This window comes from Erythranthe guttata, chromosome 11 (genome assembly GCF_056151865.1).
Source record: "Erythranthe guttata isolate IM_541 chromosome 11, IM_541, whole genome shotgun sequence".
Taxonomy (NCBI): Eukaryota; Viridiplantae; Streptophyta; class Magnoliopsida; order Lamiales; family Phrymaceae; genus Erythranthe; species Erythranthe guttata.
In genome coordinates, this window is record NC_142543.1 from 17,439,034 (window position 1) to 17,462,811 (window position 23,778).

At 37.1% G+C, this 23,778-nt stretch overlaps 3 protein-coding genes across 4 annotated transcripts; all 3 read left to right on the forward strand.

The window, feature by feature from the left end:
* The first annotated feature begins 10,630 nt into the window (after positions 1–10,630).
* LOC148767120 (uncharacterized) lies at positions 10,631–12,620 on the forward strand. Its single transcript, XM_088825965.1, has 4 exons — positions 10,631–11,243; positions 11,466–12,282; positions 12,401–12,476; positions 12,566–12,620. The coding sequence occupies exons 1-4, from the start codon at positions 10,635–10,637 to the stop codon at positions 12,618–12,620; spliced, it is 1,557 nt and encodes a 518-aa protein (XP_088682091.1). The 5' UTR covers positions 10,631–10,634.
* A 5,704-nt stretch (positions 12,621–18,324) lies between these two features.
* On the forward strand, positions 18,325–20,768 carry LOC105955808 (2-oxoglutarate-dependent dioxygenase DAO). Its single transcript, XM_012979605.2, has 3 exons — positions 18,325–18,788; positions 19,665–19,980; positions 20,415–20,768. Exons 1-3 carry the CDS (start codon positions 18,454–18,456, stop codon positions 20,661–20,663), a joined length of 900 nt encoding a protein of 299 aa, XP_012835059.1. The 5' UTR covers positions 18,325–18,453; the 3' UTR covers positions 20,664–20,768.
* A 701-nt stretch (positions 20,769–21,469) lies between these two features.
* LOC105955807 (2-oxoglutarate-dependent dioxygenase DAO) lies at positions 21,470–23,681 on the forward strand. Of its 2 annotated transcripts, XR_016034323.1 has the most exons (4): positions 21,470–22,097; positions 22,472–22,790; positions 23,232–23,567; positions 23,620–23,681. XR_016034323.1 is itself a non-coding variant. In XM_012979604.2 (3 exons), exons 1-3 carry the CDS (start codon positions 21,763–21,765, stop codon positions 23,478–23,480), a joined length of 903 nt encoding a protein of 300 aa, XP_012835058.1. In that variant the 5' UTR covers positions 21,470–21,762; the 3' UTR covers positions 23,481–23,681. The 2 variants fall into 2 exon arrangements, 1 of the variants encoding a protein (XP_012835058.1); XM_012979604.2 differs by having other exon boundaries at positions 23,232–23,681.
* The last annotated feature ends 97 nt before the right edge of the window (positions 23,682–23,778 follow it).

Sequence of the window (23,778 nt, forward strand, 5' to 3'; positions counted from 1 at the left end):
ATGAGTGTGGTCGACATTGTCGTGATCCGCAAAGATGAAGCTAATTCGCGTGGAAAGAGGGTTCGCACCGATGGCTCGTAGGTCTCCATCTTTTTCTGTACTGCTGAAATGCATTTCTTTATGGTTGTTAATTATTGTGTGATATATAGTATAAAATATGGCACATAATAGTATCATGCTAATATAAATATGGTATGGACGTATCGTACTTACAGTACGTAACCTTCATCTGAGTAGTATGGGTGATAGGTAATGAAACACGTTGTTATAAAGTGTTTTTAACTCTCTTACTTTCAAACTAAATTTTAGTTATTACTTAGTGGCCTAAGTGTTATGACTTAGTGGGCTAAGTAGTGATTAGTGGGTTTAATTGTGGGTTTTATTCTAACTTCCTAACTAACCCACTAACCCATTATCTTGAGTGCTCTTGTGGTTGGTTTTCTTGCAGATCATGGGCTGAGGAGTGGAAGCTTGGCAAGTCTATAAATACCAAACTCAAGACTCAAGATTGATACAGATTTCGAGGAAACCAAAATAGAGCTGAAGTTTTAATCTCGAGAATTTTAGTGTGTTTTCTAGGATCTGTTGTACGTACTCATTATGAGTACATTCTTTGAAATCTAGAATTTTTAATATTTTTCTTTTAGTATCTAGATTTGATTGTAAGAATGGTCTTGAAAAAGATTCATTCATAAGGAAGAAGTTTTCGCACCTCTTCTGTTTGTATTCTTAGAATACTGTTTTTAATATATTTTTCCGTCCTGTAAAGGGCAAGTTCACAAGTCTTTACTTGTGAACATTTTTACTTCTGAGTGTTTGTCTTTTAATCTTTATATTTCCGCTGCATGTTGTCTCAAGTGTCATAACATTTTAGATAACATCTCTGTATAATACGAATTCGGGACCATAAATTCTTTCAATTGGCATCAAGAGCCAACACTTGACGTATACTAAGTGTTTGTTCCTATTTTTCTTTACAGAAACGAATTCGTGATGGATACTCAGATGACTGCTTCTATGCGACCTCCTGTACTTGATGGCACGAACTACACCTACTGGAAAGTCAAGATGAGGGCGTACATCAAAGCCATTGATGAGAGAGCATGTAGATCTATTCTCACTGGATGGAAGCCACCAACTATCACAGATGTGGACGGAGATGTTTTTCCAACTCCAGAATTACGGTGGACACCAGACGATCTATCAAATGCTAACCAAAACTCAAAGGCGTTAAATGCAATTTTCAATTCAGTAGATTTAACAATGTTTAAATTAATCTCTGTATGCACTTCTGCGAAGGATGCTTGGGAAGTTCTTCAGCTACATTGTGAGGGATCAGATAGTGTCAGAAGAACCAAGCTCAGATTACTCTCTTCCAAATTTGAGAGACTGAGAATGGAGGAAACTGAAACAATTTCTCAGTACAATAAGAAGTTGATTGATTTGGCTAATGAATTTCAATCCTTAGGTGGTCCTTTGAGCAACGAGACACTAGTGAATAAGGTATTGAGAACTCTTCCAGAAAGGTTCAGCATGACGGTTACTGCTATTGAGGAGGCTAAAGATACATCATCTCTACGGCTGGACGAATTAATTGGAAGTCTCAAGTCCAGAGAGATGAACTTCGAAGATCAAAGAAAGGAGAAAGGAAAGGCTATCTCAAATGCACTCCAGGCAGAATTAGAGAAGGAAGATGTTGCTCCGGAATATGATGATGATGCAGAAGAATGCCTCAACAATGTGGCATTTCAGATTCAGAAATTCAATAGGGCGTACAGACGAAGTGGAATCAAGCCCAGGCAGTTATTTTCAGAAGGGTCTCCACAAAATCGACAAACTCAGCCCCGGAACAGATCTATTCCACAGAGAACATTTCCTCAAACACCTTCTCAAAACAATTTAAAAAATTCTTCTTTTATTCGTTCAAATTCTGAACCACCTAACTTGGATCATATTAAATGCAGGGCCTGTTCAGGATTTGGACATTATGCTAATGAATGTGCAAATACCTTGAGAAGGAGAGGAATGAGTTTGATTTGTGCTGTCAGTGATGAGGAGGAAGAACAACCTGAACAGACAGAGGAACAACAATCCTCTAAACAAGCTCTTTCTGTCAGATATCTTACTGGAAGTTCCTCTGAAACAGAATCCCAAGGAGTCTCCCTGGATGCTGCAACACTTTCTGAAACGCTTTCAGTTTGTGAGTTAAATACTGATCATTATACATGTTTAAACTCTATTTCTGTGAATGCAGCAGAATCCAGTAATGAAGCAGTCAGTGATGATGAAGAAATGTGTAAAAAGCTGATCAGAAACTTGGAGAAGAAGACTCAAGCTCTAGATGCAGCCAACAAGGAAAATTCCTCCCTCAAAGAAACAATCACACATTTGGAGGTTGGAATCACCAAGAAGGATCTTGAACTGGCAAAAGTGAAAGAATAACTCAAAAAGGCAACTCTAGCAATCAAGAGGATGAACACTGGCACAACTAAACTCGAAGAGATTGTGTCAATGGAAAAGCACTACAAACATGAAGGGCTAGGGTTCAAAAAACAAATGAAGCCAGTTAAGAAGAAAGAAATTGTCTTTGTAAAAGAAAAGGGTGCAAACAGAAAGGATTGCAGGAAGTCCACAGTCACCACTCCAGATTCCAGAATAAGAGGTTATGTTTGTCATTACTGTTTCTCACCAGGACACATTCGTCCATTTTGTGAAAAACTCAGCAGTGACAAAATGTTGTATAAAATAAGCCACAACACTTCAAGGAACACCTCAAAGAAAAAGGTAGAATCTACCAAAAAGGAGTGTAAAATATGGACTCTCAAAGGTAAACTTTTGTGCAAGGCAGTATACACCTCTTTAAATGCTAACATTTCAGGTTCATGGTACTTTGATAGTGGATGCTCTAGGCACATGACTGGAACAAAAGAATTTCTATCAAACTACCACACACTAAATGGAGGACGTGTAACCTATGGAGGAGGAGCTAAAGGCAAAGTGGTTGGACGTGGAACACTCAGTATTGAGGGACTTCCAAAACTGTCAAATGTCCTGCATGTTGAAGGATTGGGATCAAATCTCATCAGTATCAGTCAATTGTGTGATGATGATCTACGTGTAGAATTTGATAAATACTGTTGTTCTGTGTTTGATAATCAAAACCATTGTGTATTGACAGGTTCCAGATCAATGGATAATTGTTATCAAACAAGTGACACCATCTCATGCAAGAGCTCAAGAGTGAGTGAAGTAGAGCTGTGGCACCAAAAACTAGGACACACAAATTTCAAGAATCTGAAGCTGCTCAACAAGTACAATGCTATACGAGGAGTACCAGATCTCAAGATCAAGGATATTCCTATATGTGGAATGTGCCAGAAGGGAAAACAAACCAGAGTACCATACAAAGTGTTGCAGCACGTTGGTACCACTATTTGTTTTGAACTTGTACATATGGATCTTATGGGTCCTATAGAGGTAGAAAGTCTAGGTGGTAAAAAATATGTCTTTGTATGTGTTGATGATTTTTCAAGATATACTTGGGTGTATTTTTTAAGAGAAAAATCAGACACTTTTGAAGTATTCAGAAATTTGTACAGGTTTGTTAGAACTCAATTTCAAGTTTCTGTACGTAGGATAAGATCTGATCATGGAAAAGAATTTGAGAATGCTTTATTTCTTGCATTTTGTAATAAAAAGGGTATAAAGCATGAATTTTCTGCTCCAAAAACTCCTCAGCAAAATGGCATTGCTGAAAGAAAAAACAGAACCATCCAGGAAATGGCTAGGGTGATGATGAGTGCAAAAAATCTGTCTAAAAGGTTTTGGGCTGAGGCTGTCAACACAGCCTGTCACATCTCAAACCGTGTGTATCTAAGATTAGGATCTATGATGACTTCATATGAAATTCTTTATGGTAAGAAACCTAATCTAGAATACATGCATGTGTTTGGATGTGTCTGCTATGTTCTAAATGATAGAGATCATCTAGCTAAATTTGATTCAAAAAGTGATTTGAGTTTATTTATGGGATACTCTAATAACAGTCATGCTTATAGAGTATATAATCTAAGAACTCGAACCATTATTGAATCTGTAAATGTGGTATTTGATGACTTTGCTGATCTCCGCAGTAAAACAGCTGAAGATGAAGTTGATGACTTAATTGCTGAAAGAGAAACAACAGAAGAAGACACTTCTACCACAAATAGCCCAGACACAAACAGTCCAGTTTTAAGAGAAGAAGGTGTTGAGCCAAGTGTCACCACATCTGACTCAGCACATCCTACAGAGACTGAAATGCAGCCAACCTTTGATGTCTGCAGAAAGGAACCATCAAGCAGAATCCAGAAAAATCACCCATCTACTCAAGTAGTGGGAGATATCTTTGATGGAATAAGGACCAGAAGAAAAGAGAGAGTAAACTACAGAGATATGGTAAGATTTGCAAATTTATCTTCTGAATGTGCACTAACTGGAACCACTTGTTTTGTGTCTTCAGTGGAACCAAGGAATATTGCAGAAGCTCTGAAGGATGAATTCTGGGTCAATGCAATGCATGAAGAGTTGAATCAATTCATCAGGAATGATGTTTGGTACTTAGTTCCCAGACCAAGCCATGTAAATGTGATAGGAACTAAGTGGATCTTCAAAAACAAAACTGATGAAAAAGGTACTGTTGTTAGAAATAAGGCTAGGCTAGTAGCACAAGGATACACTCAAATTGAGGGTATAGACTTTGATGAGACTTTTGCTCCAGTAGCTAGAATTGAATCTATTAGATTACTTCTTGCTATAGCCTGCTTTCTTAAAATCAAACTGTATCAGATGGATATCAAAAGTGCATTTCTGAATGGGGTTTTAAATGAAGAAGCATATGTAGAACAGCCAAAAGGTTTTGAAGATTCTGCCAAACCTAATCATGTTTTCAAGCTTAAGAAGGCACTGTATGGTCTTAAACAAGCTCCTAGAGCCTGGTATCAAAGACTCACTGACTTCTTACTTGAAATACAGTTCAATAGAGGGGAGGCAGACAGAACCTTGTTTGTTAGAAGAACTAATAATCATATCATCATTGTTCAGATATATGTTGATGACATTGTTTTTGGCTCTACTTGTGCTAACCTTTTGCAGTCTTTTGTAGATTCTATGTCTCACACTTTTGAAATGAGCATGGTAGGGGAGTTAAATTACTTCTTAGGACTCCAAATCAAACAGACAGGTGAAGGAATCTTTGTGAATCAAAAGAAGTATGCTCTCAATCTGGTCAAAAGGTTTGAGTTGGAATCAGCCAAGCACATGAAAACTCCAATGGGTTCCAGCCAAAAACTGTCTAAAGATGATGTTGCAGAAGATGTCGACATCACTCTCTACAGAAGCATGATTGGAAGCCTTCTGTATCTAACAGCAAGCAGGCCTGACATTATGTTTAGTGTTTGTGTGTGTGTCAGGTATCAAGCTAATCCCAAAGTCACTCATCTTAAAGCTGTGAAGAGGATTATTAGGTATGTTGCAGGTACATTAGACTTAGGGATTCAGTTTTTCAAAGACACTAATACAAATTTGATAGGTTTTAGTGATTCTGATTGGGCTGGGGATATTAGTGACAGAAAAAGCACCTCAGGTGCATGTTTCTTTTTGGGGAATAATCTAGTTTCTTGGTTTAGTAGAAAACAAAATTGTGTATCTCTTTCAACAGCTGAATCAGAATATGTAGCTGCTGGAGGATGTTGTGGTCAACTAATTTGGATGAAACAAATGTTGGGAGATTATGGATTGACCAGTGATACCCTGACCATATATTGTGATAATTCAAGTGCTATTGACATTTCAAAAAATCCTGTTCAACACTCACGAACTAAACACATAGATATTAAACATCATTTTATTCGTGATATAGTTGAGAAAAATATATTGTGCTTAAAGTACATTCCTACAGAAGATCAGCTGGCTGACATCTTTACAAAGGCATTAGATTATGAGAGGTTCTCTAAACTCAGAAAATCTCTCGGGATGTGTACTCAATAAACATGTCCTGAAATGTGTTGCAGCACCTCATCAAATATCTTAAGCTGCAACATAATTTATTGAAGCATTAGCTTCATTAAATAATGACTTCACTGTGATGTATTATTTTCTAAATTAGTAACTGGAAGTCTTTCACCTTGAAACGTGATCATGCTTCATGTAAACATTTAGACAATAATTACACTCACACAAGTCAAACTCCTCTATTTTGATAGTCATATCTTAGTAATTGAGGAACCTTCAAACTGAACACTTGATCATGTTCCATGTGAATTGTTTGACTTGAAAATAAGAGTTTATATATATTATTAAAAATATATATATATATATATATATATATATATATATATATATATATATATATATATATATATATATATACATACATATATAATATCATGCATGTCAGCAAATTTTTTCTCACTATTAATCATTAATAAATATATTGTTTTCATTTATGTGAATATTTCATGAGTGCTACGGTTTTTATTTTTTTATTTTTTTGAATTATCCCTATTTATATGGGTCATGGGTACATGGGTTAATTCCTTATTTTCCACTAAGTCCACTCCTTATTGTGCCATGTGTCACGGTTCTTCTTTAAACTGCCAAGGAAATATTATTCTCCTTAATCACACTCTCCCCAAGAAAAACGCACACCACTTCTTCACCTTCTCCACTTCAATTTTTCTTTCTTTCTTCAGCAAAATTAGGGCTTATAAATTTCGTGCTTATTCTCTCAAAAAAATCACACTCAAAAATTAAAAGCACAAAGAAGCTATTTTCCTTTATCTACTGTATCATGGCATCCCCACCTAGAAATCCTCCTCCAGCCGCCGATGGTGATGTCCACAACGATGCTGCAGCACCTGTACCAGCAGACCCAAATCTGGCCATCATCGTTCATCCAATCAACTTTGAAGCTGTACCAATCAGCTACATTGAGCCCGGAGATGAGCTGAACCCGATTGACCCAGACAATTTTGATTTTGTGGGTCCCTCTTCCACCGCCGGAAGGTTTCCAACGCGCCGGTCCAAGCGCACGAACCCTTTCCCAGATCTGAATACTGCGGTGCCACAACGCCGGAGAGGAGAAAACTCTCCCCGGAGAGGAAGCAGAGGTGGAAGAAGAGAAGGCAGAGGTGGCCGTACTCATGTTAGGCCAAATCCACCAAGAGGTCTTCATTTGGTGGATGAAGAAACTGATGATGAAGAAGGAGACCCTAACTTTGCAGCACCAGAGGCTCAACCTCCATCCTCCAGCTCCTCTGAGTCATCATCAAAGGATTCATCTCCCCCAGTGTCAACTCAGGGGGAGTCATCTCAGTCTAGCATGGCAGCAGCAGCCTCTCAACAGCCTGTCTCTGAAGATGTTACTGCACATGCTCCAGAAGATGCTGCTGCACTTACTGTCTCAGCAAATGTTCCTCAGAATGCTGCTGAGGATGCTGCCCCTTATCAGGATGAAGAGATGCCTGATTTTTCTGGAATGTCATCTGCAGAGCATGTTGCCATTCCATCTGTGGATGCTCAAGACTTCACTACTACTGAAGAAACTCCATCAGCACCTCATGGAGATCCTCTGGAAACCCTGGCAGAAGCAGCAGTTCAAGCAGATACATCTCCTCCTCAGGCTGAAGAACCAGAGAAAAGTGATGATAGTTGGGAGGTTCCTCTAGCTGCTTTTCGCAAAAATTTGCCCTCCTCTGATTCTGACAGTGAATCCTCTGAAGACTCTTCTCAGCAGGAAGAAGGTGTTGCCCCACCTGCTGCATCACCTGAACCAGCATACGTCCCTGATGAGCTTGAAGATTCAGAAGATGATGAATCCTCAGAAGACGAAGAACCAGACTTGGATGGGAAGAATTTGTCAACCCCTTTTGAGGTAACCAATGCCTTCAGTCCAAATTTTTATTTTGAATCTGATTCACTGTTGAGTCCTCAAGTCATGAATTGTCAATTCATTGAAGAAAAGAAAATTTCTAAGGAAGAATTTGATAGGCATAGGATAACTGCTTTTCTTCACCAAAGAAAAATCCTTAACCTAGTTGAGACTGCCTGCTCTTATGATCCCATGGTTGTGAAGGAATTTTATGCCAATTTGCAAACTTCTTTTTTAAAGAAAAATTCTCCAAACTTTGGCAAAGTTTTTGTGCGCAATTCCATCTTTTCTTTTTCTCCCAAAATTATCAACTCTCATTTACAAACTCCTACTGTGATTGATGAGGATAATTATGGTGATTTTACTGAGATTTGCAAAGTTATTTCTGGAAACCGTTTAAAAAGTTGGCCTGCACACCCAAGAAAATTCCAAGTGTCTCAACTCACTGCTTTTTACTCTGTCTTATTTAGACTCACAGTGGTGAATTGGATTCCATCCAAAAATGTCTCTGTGGTAACTAAACCTCATACTGTACTCATGTACAAATTGGGGATGGGATTACCAGTGGATTTTGGCAAACTGTTTTTTGATACTATTGGTCATCTTGCCCAGAAAATTTCACCCTCCACTCACCTTCCCTATCCTTCTCTCATCTATTCCATCTTACTCTCTCAAAACTTGGGCCAAGATGACTCAGAATATCTTCACACTCCACAAGGCATGATCATTGTTTCTCAAAATTTTCTAAGAGCTCCTCATGTCCAAGATCTTCCCTGGAATGGAGATAATTTTCTCTCAAGTGAATCAGGTCAAAATAATACTGGTGCTGAAGGTGTTGCTCCTCATGTTGACAACACTTCTAACCTTCTTGTGTCTGTCCCTAGAGATCTTCTGTTGCAACAGCTTACTCACTCTCTAGCTCAGCTTACCTACCATCAGTCCATGGTGGAGATGATTCAGAAGGCTCTTTCTGATCAAAAAGGGGGAGAAAAAGGTCATGAAGCTGAAGCAGGAACATCTCACCCTTTGGATGCTAGAGGCAGAGAGCAAGGGTTTAATGAAGAGGAAGCACAGAAAGAGGGTGAAGCTCAAGGAGCAGAAGAAAGCAGTGGATCTAGTGATGGAGGAGCAGCAGCTGATACTGAGGAGACTTTGGAGATTCTACTTTAAATGTTTTCATGAACAATATGTTGATTTTGTTCTGTTTTTTTATTTTCCCCTGAACCTTTAATTAGGACTGCACTTTGGTTATTTTTTGTTGGACTATCTTGCTGAATTTGTTTTGAATTGATCTTTCTATATTATTTTTGGTATTTTCAAATTCAGGGGGAGTTCTAGCTAAAATTTAGTTTTGATCAGAAAGTTAAAAAGGGGGAGTTTGAAACACGTTGTTATAAAGTGTTTTTAACTCTCTTACTTTCAAACTAAATTTTAGTTATTACTTAGTGGCCTAAGTGTTATGACTTAGTGGGCTAAGTAGTGATTAGTGGGTTTAATTGTGGGTTTTATTCTAACTTCATAACTAACCCACTAACCCATTATCTTGAGTGCTCTTGTGGTTGGTTTTCTTGCAGATCATGGGCTGAGGAGTGGAAGCTTGGCAAGTCTATAAATACCAAACTCAAGACTCAAGATTGATACAGATTTCGAGGAAACCAAAATAGAGCTGAAGTTTTAATCTCGAGAATTTTAGTGTGTTTTCTAGGATCTGTTGTACGTACTCATTATGAGTACATTCTTTGAAATCTAGAATTTTTAATATTTTTCTTTTAGTATCTAGATTTGATTGTAAGAATGGTCTTGAAAAAGATTCATTCATAAGGAAGAAGTTTTCGCACCTCTTCTGTTTGTATTCTTAGAATACTGTTTTTAATATATTTTTCCGTCCTGTAAAGGGCAAGTTCACAAGTCTTTACTTGTGAACATTTTTACTTCTGAGTGTTTGTCTTTTAATCTTTATATTTCCGCTGCATGTTGTCTCAAGTGTCATAACATTTTAGATAACATCTCTGTATAATACGAATTCGGGACCATAAATTCTTTCAGGTAAATTTGGTACTGCTGGTTGGAAAACATAGTATCATATAATGAGGAAGATAGTACGTAACCTTCATCTGAATAGTATGGGTGATAGGTAAATTTGGTACTGTTGGTGGGAAAACATAGTATCATATAATGGGGAATATAGTACGCAACCTTCATCTGAATAGTATGGGTGATAGGTAAACTTGGTACTATTTGTGGGAAAACTTAGTATTATATAATGGAGAAGATAGTATGGAACCAGTGCATTGTTATGATATTTTCATGTACATTGTTATTTGGATTCCACTCTATTGTAATCCATTTTTAAAATTTTTTTTAAACCAAAAGCGGCGATCAGTCGATGGAAATCGAGGGTAATCCGCTTGGAAATTCAATTGATGCATGGAGACATTGCATCCGTGGGGAGAATCAGTTTTTTAAAGATCCTGATGATTTTCGGCATATGCTGAAAAACTATTCTATTGCTAATAATCGATCATTTAAGTACATGAAAAATGATCAACAAAAGATCATAGCAGTATGCATTGACGAAAACTGCAAATGGAGGGTTTATGCATCATTGTACAAGTCGGATAAGTTATTTAGCATTCGCAAGTGCAATCTTGAGCACACTTGTGGTGATGTTACTCTTCGTACAAGGGGTCATCCTAAAGCCGATGCTACATGGATTGCCCAAATTATGAAACGAAAATTGAGAACGCAACCAGCTTACACACCATGTGGTATGTTAGAAGATATCCGAGACGATTATGGTCTGGAGCTTCAGTACTACACAGCATGGAGGGGTAAAGAAAAAGCAATGCGTGATATCCATGGTGATGAGACGACATGTTATGATAAACTGAGACGCTATTGTCGTGCATTAAAAATGCATAAACCTGGTAGCATGGCAGAGTATGAGATTGAACCTGCTACTCAAAAGTTTATTCGAATATTTATTAGTTTTGGGGGTTCTATTTCCGGCTTTCATCGGTGTAGGCCGATGATATGTTTGGATGGGACTCACATTAAAAATAAGTACAAAGGATGCTTGCTTTCTGCTGTGTGCAAGGATCCAAATGATTCCTTATATACATTGGCATACGCAGTTGTTGATGCTGAGAATGATAAAAACTGGGAGTGGTTTTGCATTAAACTGAAACAAATTCTAGATCTTCACAATGACAATAGATCTTTTACCATTTTCTCTGATCGTCATTCGGGGCTTCTTAAAGCCGTCCCGTTGGTATTTCCTAGTAGCCACCATGCATATTGTTTGCGACACTTGGTGGATAACTTTAGAACTCAGGTATTTTGATTCTCTTTAATATGCAAATTGGAACGTACCATTTGTCACCTCATGTCATACTTTTGTATAACATGTTTCATACTTTTGTATAACATGTTTCATACATTTGTGTAACATGTGTCATACTTTTGTATAACATGTTTCATACATTTGTATAGCATGTTTCATACATTTGTATAGCATGTTTCATACATTTGTATAACATGTTTCAAAATAATATAGGTCCTGAGGAAGTACCCATTGCACAACAAGTCATATTGGGCGAGTGTTTTACATAATGCTGCATATGCTCCTACTCGGCAGGAGTTCGATGCAACTATTTCTCGTATAGTGCAATCTATGCCTCTCGCGGCATCATTTATTTCGAATTCTGATCCAAATCATTGGGCCAATGCCTATTTTTCTGGAGAAAGATGGGGAATCGTGAACAATAATCAGGCAGAAAATTGGAATGGTTGGGTTAAAGATGCCCGATCTTTGCCTGTTCCATCCATGATTGATCACATACGGATCAAAATAATGGAGATGCTAGTTAAACGACAAGGAAAAAGTTTGGCAATGACTGGCATATTGTGCAAGAAAATTCTAAAGAGATTAACAATCAATCATATGTCCTCTCGTTCCTTAAAATATTGTAGATCAAGTAGTACCGCTTTTGAGGTCTATGATGAGGACAAGTCGTATAAGGTTGACTTGCAGCACAAGACTTGTTCTTGTAAAGCATGGCAATTAGAGAAACTTCCATGCAAACATGCATGTGCATGTTTGGAGTCAAAAGGATACTCTGTATATGAGTTTGTTGATCCATGCTTTCATATTGATACGTACAAACAGGTATATCAATTCACGATTAACCCAATTCCCTCGTTTGATGAGGACTTTGACTTGTACGATGCGTGTAATGCTCCGCCCGATGTCTTTGTTAATGCACCTGATTCGAGAACTCGACCGGGACGTAGAAAGACAAAAAGAATTCCTTCACAAGTGCAAACTCGTAAACTGAAGTGTACTCGGTGTGGGAAGCCTGGACACAATCGTCGTACTTGCACACAACCAATCTGACTAGCAATTTTTTTTTTAATGTAAATATTGTCTGCATTTGTGTTACTTAAACTAACTAGTTTTGTTTCTAATGTAAATTTTATGTTTTTCATCAGGGAGGACAAGATGGAGGAGAGCTTACATGATTGCCCATTATGTTATTCAAGTGATTGAAGTGAATGAAAACTGGCTGTTTGTACTTTATTATTATGTGATTTGTACTATGTTGATTTGAACTTTGTACTATGTTTCAATTTGCACTATGTTTTTGCTATTTGTAGTTTGTACTATGTATTAGGTACTCTGTTCATTGATGGTTTATCATTTTCAGTCTAATGGTACTATTTTTATTTACACATGGTATTATCTATGAGATAGGATGGTATGACTTACTCAATTTATGACCGTTACAATATAGCCGTTGCTTATAATATAGCCGTTGCTTATTGTCAGAACTAGTCAAGTCATAATATGACCATAAATGACACATAGGCTCATTTGTTTCTAATTCATGGCTTCTTCGAGTAGCACCACTCAAATGAGTGGGTTAAAATACAAAAAAGGGAAATGCAAGCGTCTTGATTGTGGGAAGAAAACAATAATCATGGTTTCAGAAACTATTTCGAATCCTGGAAGGTTATTTTACTGTTGCCCACACCATGGCTACTCCCATTGGTGTGAACCATTTGAAGTTGGGCAAACTTTTTCCAACTCAAATCGTGAAGAAAATGAAGCTACAAGTGCGTCGATGAACCAAGTCCATCAAGAAAGTGAAGTGAAGAATTGTAATTCTGAAGGTGGAGTAGTTCATAGTTTGATAGTGTTGAATCTAGTAATATTTGCAGTCTACATGCTATGTAAAACCTATGTACTGTTGTTTAATTAGTGAACATAAGAGTGCAATGTATAAGCTGGTAAAGTTCGGGTTATTCGTGAATATAGTACGTTTTGTTCACCAATTAAGTATAATGTATAAGCTGGTAAAGTACAAGTGAGTCGTGACTATAGTACGATTTGTTCACTGATAAAGTATATGTTTGCCATTCATATAGTATTTTTACACTCTATATATTATTGTCGGGCCAATGCATCCATATGATCGCATTTTAAGACACAACTCTTCAGTTTTAGACTATTAAGAATGAATGGAGACAATGTGGGAGTAGATCAACATCGACTATGGTAAGAATTGAGGAAAGTATTAGTTTTACACTTGAGCAATGTAGACTTGTATGAATATCTTGTATAGTATATGAGTATCATGTATGAAATTCAACATATTTATGGGATCTTGTATTCCAAACGCAAAAATAATGCTCACCTACCTTAAAATAATCATTTAAAACATAATTTATGCATCTCCCGTACTTATTGATCATTAAAACGTCGATGAAATTGGCACAATTCAATTCATCAAAAAATATAGTACGCTTTGTTCACCAATTAAGTATAATGTATAAGCTGGTAAAGTACAAGTGAGTCGTGACTATAGTACGATTTGTTCACTGATAAAGTATATGTTTGCATTCATATAGTATTTTTACACTCTATATATTATTGTCGGGCCAATGCATCCATATGATCGCATTTTAAGACACAACTCTTCAGTTTTAGACTATTAAGAATGAATGGAGACAATGTGGGAGTAGATCAACATCGACTATGGTAAGAATTGAGGAAAGTATTAGTTTTACACTTGAGCATTGTAGACTTGTATGAATATATTGTATAGTATATGAAATTCAACATATTTATGGGATCTTGTATTCCAAACGCAACAATAATGCTCACCTACCTTAAAATAATCATCTAAAACATAATTTATGCATCTCCCGTACTTATAGTACCATGTGTTCAAAAGGCAAGTACATTTCATCGAAACATATAGTACAATGTATACAATGAAAAAGTACGAGTAGAGCTAATCAATAGTATTATTAGCTCTACAACAAAAGGACAGATTGTTTATGGCGTAAAAACACATTCACCTGTTCATTAATTAATTACAAAAAAACACAAAAACCCCAAACCACTTCCACTCCCAGGTTTTTCACAATAACGCCAGATCTATTTCATATTTAGCTTCCACTTCTACTCCCCGATGCCTCAGAAAGATAGCTGCTAGTTTTGGGCGAAGTGTTTTGATATCGCAAGTTTTTGCCTTAAACCAAATATCTTCACTGTCTACAGCATGACAATATGCCCACATGCAGACAAACAAGCCGCAATCAAGGTTCCCATCCTGCTGCCTGCATCCATGAACCCATTTAGCTTCCGATTCTATCTCCAACCCAGACCTTCTTTCAATCACCTTGCTGTAAAACGAGGCCTACGAAAATAAAATATTATATTAGTCTACAAACTTTTATCAGAACAAGCAGGAACCAGTGTTCACTGGAATTGAGAGGTATCATGACAAACTTTTTACTGAAGATATTTGCTGTGTTTAGCTTGTCAAAAGCCATCGTTCCAAAAATAGTAAAATCATTGAGAAGACGATCAAACTTGGCATCGCTCATTCGTTCTACGTCCACCCGAGGTCGCGACAGTAACTCTTGCTACGGAACATAATAGAGAATATTAGATAAACATTGTAATGTAAGACATAACCACGTACTATTGGATAAGTAAACTTGTACTATGTACAAAGTTGCTACATACTATAACATGCAGTGAACATATACTATTGGATAAGTAGACTTATACTATGTACAAAGTTACTACATACTATAACATGCAGTAAACATGTACTATTGGATAAGTAAACTTATACTATGTACAAAGTTACCACATACTATAACATGCAGTCAACATGTACCATTGGATAAGTAAACTTATACTATGTACAAAGTTACTACATACTATAACATGCAGTCAACATGTACTATGCATTCACTTGACATATACCATTAAAGACATTAACGTGTACTATCAAGGTGGTTGTGCTCTTACCCTAAATCAACACTTTCCAAGAACTGATCCAACAATATCCTATCTTCTTCGGATATTTGGTCACGACGTACGTGGTCCTTTCTTCCCCGGTAATAATCGGCATTCTATATAACGAATAAATCACACCAATTATGACAAAAAATAATAATAATGTAATACTAATATTAGATAAAAATACCTTGATCCCAGGGACTGAAACCGAAACCTTGGACACAGGAACTTGTTTACGGCCACGTCCTCGTCCTCGTCCTCGCACGCGTGGAACTTTGGCCTTTGACTTTGACTTTGACTTTCGTCTCCTTCACCTTCCATCCCCTCTACTTCATTTTTTTCTCCTTCATTTTCCCTTTCCTCTATCTCTATCTCTGCCTCTATCTCTATCTCTTTCTCTGTCTCTGTCTCTCTCTCTTTTTCTGTCTCTCTCTCATTCTCTCTCTCATTCACTCTCTCTGTCTCTTTCTCTTTCTCTTTCTCCTTCTCTTTCTCCTTCTCTTTCTCCTGCTCTTTCTCTATCTCTATCTCCTTCTCTTTCTCTATCTCCTTTTCTTTCTTTCTCTTACTCTGCATTTTTTTTTCTTTATTTTTTTCTTATGTTACATTCCCCCTCTTCCTTTTTAAGTTATTCTTCTTATGCTGCAACTAAAAAAAACAATAGTACGAAACATGTTATACAATAGTATTATATTAGTTGACATATAGTATGTTCCAATGTGAATGGAAGTATGAATTTTAGGGTATATTGTATTAATGACTTACAGGTGTTGCTTCCACGTCTCCAATCTCATCTTCACTACTCTCAGAACTTATTTCAACAAATCTGTCAGCACTAATTCCAACAACTGGACCAGAAATTACTTCCAAAACCGGAGAAAGCAACGCTTTCTCTTTCGGGTACACAGAAAATGGTATAACCTAATAAACGTAAAAAAATTGTTAGCAAATACCTAATACATTATATATTTTGTAACTCAAAGTGTTACCTGCACTTGTTTTATCTGATCAAAAAACAACCTAGCTGCTTCTTCATCGATTGGGATTTTGCTGTCTTGCCACCGGAAGAACCGGGGAAATTTGTAAACACTGGTGCTAACCCCTAGTAACGTGATCCTTTCATGCACCCATGCCTGCGTATTTTGGAATCAATATTAATTGGTATATTCAATATAACATAATATATATTCACTATTAGATATCACTTACCAATAAGCCGATAGTGCATCCATCAAAATACTTCAACCCCCCCTTCAGATACCCTTCCATATTCTCAACAAGAATATCATACACCAACTTTCCCCATGCAAAAGACCCTAAAACCTCCAAATCTTCTACATGCGGATAAACCCACCTTTCTAACGTTTTGTTCCCCTTTGGCAGTAGAATAGTATTAAACAGATAAATAGTGTACAATCTGCTGAAATCTTCAACAGATTGTTGATCGGTCATAACTGCATAGGCCTCCAGTTTATAACCAATATATGGCCTCGTCATTAAAGATAACTTACCATAAAAAATACGTGTGATGAAATCAGTGTCTCTGCCATCCATATTCACATCCACCGGTACGCCTTTGTACTGCAGCCCTAATACGATAGATAATTGCTGCGGAGTGAATTCCAAGCGTATAGTATTTCCCCCAAACCAGAAGGCCCGATCTTCTGGATTGTACGCTTGCATGAGAGACACAACCCTATGGAAGCTGTGGTTTATTTTAGGCATGTCCATGTAGTGATAGAAGGGATTTTTCTTCAGTACTTCATGATGTTGTTTCTTCATCACTTTTTTCACACCTTCCATAGTTGTTTGAAAGGCGATCGGTGAGCACCTGCAGCCTATTGATAGCTTGCTGCCTTCTTCTTTTACAACAATTCCTGCAATTACATACACATAAAACAAATACAATTATAACAAATACAATTATAACAAATACAACGTACTATAAAGTTCCACATGTCAATACCATCCGAAGTTACTAGTAATACCATTCAAAGGCACTAGTAATACTATTATGGCATATGACTTATACTACAGGACAATCAAACATTATACTTCTAGTACCACATGTCAATACCATCCGAAGTCACTAGTAATACCATTCAAAGGCACTAGTAACAGTATTGTGGCATATGACACATGCTACAGAACCATCAAAGATTATACCATCTAAATGCACTATTAATACCATTACTGCGCATGACACATACTATAGAACCAGTACGAAAAATACAATAAGCCTCTTTCCCATATCCTATATGAAACCCTTGTTAGGACTCAAAATGCTTTGGGGACATGCTAATGTCACCGAAGAATAATACCCATGAGAAAACTGTTACAAAATCATGAAATTCGACAACAAATAAATGATCTTTGCAAACCCAAACAACAGAACAACAAATATTGGAACCGATTTAATGATTAGGGGAAACACCGAATAAAGTCGAGGCATAATACCCATGAGTGGATATGTTCAAAATCATGCAATTCTATAACAAATAAACCTTTTTGCCCTGCTTAAGCAACACCCAAATGGGTCTGTTTCCAAGAAAATGAAAAAAAAATAAAAAATCAAACCTTGTTGTTTGCCCTGCTTCACCATTGTTTATAAATGGGTTTGTTTATTTCTATTTTTCCGTTCGCTTTATACTATTTTTCTGCGGTTTGTTGATTCTTCGTGCTTCGTAATTTCTTCCTTCTTTGTTGTTTCTCTGTTCTTCGTTTCTCTGTTGCGTTTCTTCTTGGTCTGAAAATGGGTATAACTGAACGGTGGTTTTTTTCTGCGCCTTTTTAGCTTCTTTTTTGTTGTTTGATTTTTGAAATGTAACGGGCAAAGAGCGTGTAACACAAACGGCGCGTTGGAAGTTGAAAAGAAGTTATGTAAAATTAGTATAAAGTAAAGGGTATTTTAGTATTTGCACATTTTATTAGGGACTGATCTGCATGTTAGGCGCGTGAGTAGGGACTGAATTGCTTGGGGAAACTACCTAGGGACTGATCTGTGTTTCAAGTTTTGGATTAGGGATTTATCTGTAGTTTCCCCTAAAAAATAATATATAATGTTGGTCAAAGTACTAGTCAACGCACATGTAGCCGCCGAAGAAGAAAAGGAGAAAAGCAACACTCGATTCAACACCGCCACAACAATCCAAAAGTGCACCCACTTCTTAAATCCGCCATTCAGGCATTAACACAAACACTTAACGAGCAAAACCAGAAAAAAAAAATGGTGGAAGAGATTCCGGTGATCGATTTGCAGGATTTTCCGAGAAGCTTACCGAAGCTGGTCGAGGCCAGTAAAGAATGGGGATGCTTCCGGATCGTGAATTTCGAGAGGATCCTACCCGTTTCGCTGATGCACGAGATGAAGGCAGTCGTATCTTCTCTCATGGAGCTGCCGTTAGAGATCAAACGGCGTAACGTCGACGCAGTTGCGGGAAGCGGGCACAAATTGTCGGGTGGGGTCAACCCGATTCACGAGGGTTTGGGTTTCTATGACATTGCTTCCTCTCAGGCTGTCGATGAATTCTGTACTCAGTTAGCTGCTACTCCTCACCAAAGGTTCGAACTTTTTTTTATTTTTTATTTTATTTTTGAATAATTAAGCTATTTCTAGTTGCTATTATTACTGTAGCTTTTGATTTTTGATTTTGCGATGAATCAAGATTGTGTTTGGCTTCACTTCTGCTGGCAAATAATATCTTAAGATTCGGAGGTTTTAAGGTTTTAATTCTTAATTTTAAGGTTTTGTTTTACTGGTTTAATCTTGTCACTTGTGTGTGATCAAATTGAACTATTTTATTTGGTATTAATCGAAAAGGAAAATACAAGTTGGGATCTTCATATATGAAATTAACAACAACTGTTTTTTCTAAACTTACACAAGCTCCCAATTTTGAAGATTCGGGTCGGAAAACACGAATAATGTATGTTGAGAAGCAAGAAAAGGTCTTTGTTGCAATCCAAAAATTGTGTTCTTAGACAACCGTTCCGTGTAAGATCTTCCTATTGTTTACGCCTTCTTGATTTCTATGATTAATGATCAAGCTACTATTCGGCATTTGTACTGCAGATATATATATACATTTGTTGTCTTAAAGTTTGACTACTCAGTAAATCCTAGTTATCGCATCGCGTAAAGAACAGAGAAGAAAACGACTAGAAAATCCTATTCAATAAACCCTAATTTTGTCGTCTTCAAAGTCTGGTGTTGATTATGTCGTATTAATGATGATTTAAATTAATTACAGTTAAACCTCTATAAATTAATACAGTTGGGATCAGGGAAATTCTATTAATTTAGCGAATTATTAAATTATTGAGTTAATAATTTAACACGTTTTCACCAAGTCGGGACCGGGAGAAAATATTATTTAATCGAGGTTATTAATTTATCGAGGTTCTATTGTACTAACATTTTAGAATTATCACCATCAGGGAGACGATTACGAGATATGCTAAAGCAGTAAACGAACTTACTATCGATATCGGGCGTAAAATAGGACAAGGGCTGGGCCTAAAGGAAGTTCCGTTCGAAAGTTGGCCCAGCCGATTAAGGATTAACAAATACCCTTTTGCCCCCGAAACTATCGGCTCCGATGGGATAAAAACCCACACGGACAACGGATTTGTTACCATACTGCAGGCTGATGAGCAATTAAGTGGCCTCGAAATAATGCGAAAATCGGGCGAAATTGTTGCTGTTGAGCCTTGTCCGGGGGCTATTCTTGTCAATTTCGGGGATATTGCTACGGTAAGTGAATCTAATTTCTAGACGCTTCTCGTGAAATGCCGCGTTTGATTAGCAAGATAATGCGATAATTATCTTGAGTTTATTGCATTTAGTATCGAACTGCAAAAAAACTCCGTGTGCTATAAATATTACCAATAGCCCCCTTATTAATGCACTTTTTAACCGCACACCCCCTCAAAAGTGAGTTTTGAGGGGTTAATTTGCTAAAAAAAATTGAATCGTATGGGGGTGGTTTTGCTAATAAAATTAACAATTAGAGAAAGTCCAACTGTTTAATTAATCATGGCTAATCTCCCAAAACAGACAAGGCTTCTAAGATTGCCATTCTTTTCTTGATTATTCTTATCTTGGCAGCCAAACGAAGCCTAATAACATTTTTTATTTCAGAACAACTCATAAACACATACTTTTGTTTCCTCTTTTAAATTGTGAAGGCTTGGAGCAACGGAATTCTCTATAACGTGAAGCATCGAGTGGTGTGTAAGCAACCAGGAATCAGAATTTCGATAGCTACGTTCCAAATAGGACCAAGAGAAGGATTAGTGGATGCACCAAATGAATTAGTGACGAAAGAAAATCCTCGTCTTTTTGCTCCGTTCAGGTTCGAAGAATATCGGAACGCTAGGTTTTATAAGGACTTAAATGCCAGTGAAGCCCTTGATCTCTTTCGTGTCGAATCGTGATATACATATTTCGAAGCTGTTACTGTGTCTATTCTTTAGCTATGTAGTTTAAGAATTATACATACTCTGTTACAAATCTTAATAAAATGTCTTGTTTTGTGCGAACCAATGTGACATCAGTTAGCAACATTATGTTGCAGTATATACATATAAATTTTACATGTGCATTTAGCATCATACGTCGACTTGTTGAAAAATCGAAACGTAAAGAAACGAAAAGTTGGCTTTAATGAAGAAAATGCATCACTCTGAATCCTAGCGAATCATTAATAACCAATTACGGTCACCCCGTGAGTTAAAGTCAAATTACCAAAAAACATCTCTTGTTTAAGTAATTATAATCACCCTCTTCAACTACAACTATGAATCTTCTTACGTCCACTATTATGGTGTTCAATATAATATTCTCGATTCCGTGGAATATTTTCTAGTTTGTACTCGTTTTGTGTAAAAATGCAGTTTTTGATGCACCAAAATTTGAAATTTACAAGTCAAGAGACAAATCTTATGATCATCTTGTTTCAAAATGTGGAGCTCGAATGAGATAAAACTGGTACAAAATGGAGAGTATTCCATAAAATCTAGAATATTCCACTAAATTTGACACCGCAAAAGTGTACGTATAAGAAGATTCAGAGTCGAGGGAATTGTTGTAATTATCCAAACACGAGGGTTTTTTTTTCTCGTAATTTGACATCTTCTCAGGAGGTGGCCGTAATTTACCTGGGAAATATGAAATGAAGAGCGACGAAAAGACGGTCCAACAAGAAACCGACACATGTCGACACAAACAACGTATGAGAACTCTAAAGCTACTTTTTCTAGTAAATAAATACCAAACTCTCTTTCTATCTCATACCATCTTCAACAAATTGTTAACTTTGAGTTTGACAAAAAAGTTTAACAGAAAATGATTTAAAAGAAAAATAGAAAGCCTGGGGAACATGTTGTACCCACGATAAGAAGCACACCCGATTAAAACCCGGAAACCTGTCTCCACACAACAATCCAAAAGTGCACCCCCACCCCCCTTCTTAAATCCGCCATTCAGGCATTTACACAAACACTTAACGAGCAAACCAGAAAGAAGAAAAAAAAAATGGCGGAACAGATTCCGGTGATCGATTTGCAAGATTTTCCGAGAAGCTTACCGAAGCTGATCGACGCCAGTGAAGAATGGGGTTGCTTCCGGGTCGTGAATTTCGAGAGGATCCTACCCGTTTCGCTGATGCGCGAGATGAAGGCAGTTGTATCTTCTCTGCTGGACCTCCCGCTGGAGATCAAACAGCGTAACGGGCACGCGATTGCCGGAAGTGGGTACCTTGAACCGGGTCGGATCAACCCGATTCACGAGGGTTTGGGCCTCTACGACATTGCTTCCTCTCAAGCTGTTGATGAATTTTGTACGCTGCTGGAAGCTACTCCTCACCAAAGGTTCGAACTTTATTTCTTATTTAATCCATTTTCTAGTTGCTGTGAATGATTTAAGAGTAAATTACGAAAACCTACGTGAACCTACGCTAAATAATGAAAAACATCCCTACCGTAATTACCAAAAAACCCTGAGATTTGTTTCTGTCTTACACCAACTTTACACAATTTTAACAGTTTTAGATGTTTTCTTTCATTTCTGACCTATTTAACAGATATATAATAGACTGTAGACATTTTCCGTTAAAAAACTCGATCAACAGTTAATCAAAGGGGGATTTTGGTTATTATAGATATGTAAAAGTGTTTTTCGTTATTTAGCCTAAGTTCAAAGGGGTTTTCGTAAATACTAAATTATATAATTTTCTCACCATCAGGGAAACGATTACGAGATATTCGAAAGCAGTGAACGAACTCATTACGGATATCGCGCGTAAAATAGGAGAAGGGGTTGGCCTAAAAGATGATGTTCCCTTCGAAAAGTGGCCGAGCCAGTTCAGGATTAATAAGTACCCTTTTGCACCCGAAACTATCGGCTCCGATGCGCTGAGACTCCATACGGATAACGGATTTCTCACAATAGTGCAAGACGACGAGCATTTTGGTGGCCTTGAGATAATGCGGAAGTCGGGCGAATTCGTTGCTGTCGAGCCTCGTCTAGGGGGTATTCTTGTCAATTTTGGAGATGTTGCTACGGTAAGTCGGTCCTAATTTCTAGATACCCTTTTGTTAAAGTCTCGTTTGGTTGGCAAGATATAGCTGTAATTGATAAGATGCATGATTGGATCTTTGTTTGATATTGTTTGGCTAGTGAATAATTGGAACTCCTTAGGCCTCGTTTGGTTGGCAGGATTAGATTAGTCACGATAAGATTACAAAATCGTGTGTGAACACAATCGTGTAATTGGATTAGAGGAGGTCTAAAATGCAATTTCCCGATGCAATAAGATTAGGGTTCGGTCCGAATAGTTATTGGACTGACCAAACATTAAAAGTAAGGTCCAATATGTGTTTGACCGAACGAGACCTTAGTCAAATATCTTATCTTGGCAGCCGAACGAGGCTTGAGAAATTGTTTTAGAACTACTCGTTACAAAAGATACAATTTTTTTTTCTTTATTATTTTTTTTTTGGAAGGCTTGGAGCAACGGAAGATTCTATAATGTGAAGCATCGGGTGGTTTGCAAGCAAGAAGGAATCAGAATTTCGATAGCTACGTTTCTCTTAGGACCGAAAGAAGGATTAGTGGAGGCACCCCCTCAATTAGTGACTAAAGAAAATCCTCGTCTTTTTGCTCCGTTCAAATTCGAAGAACTTCGGAATGCTCGATTTTATAAGCACTTAAATGCCGGTGAAGTTCTTGATCTCTTTCGTGTGGAATCCTAATATTTTTGAGCTAGTATTGGTTGTTCTTCATCAAATTATCAATGTGTTGTTTAATAATGATGTATTATTACGTAAGTACAAGTATTGGTATTCCTTATTGAAAAATTATGTACTATAATAATCTTTAGAAATGCTCAAGTTCACACATATTTTATTTGAAAATAATGTTCTAATAAATTTGTGACCAAATTTATTTTCAAATATAGTTGGATTATCAATGGCGCCATTTTTTTTCCCCTTTTTTCTTCCATATTTATTGAAGTTCCAAACTCATAATGAAATATACAAGTATTGCACA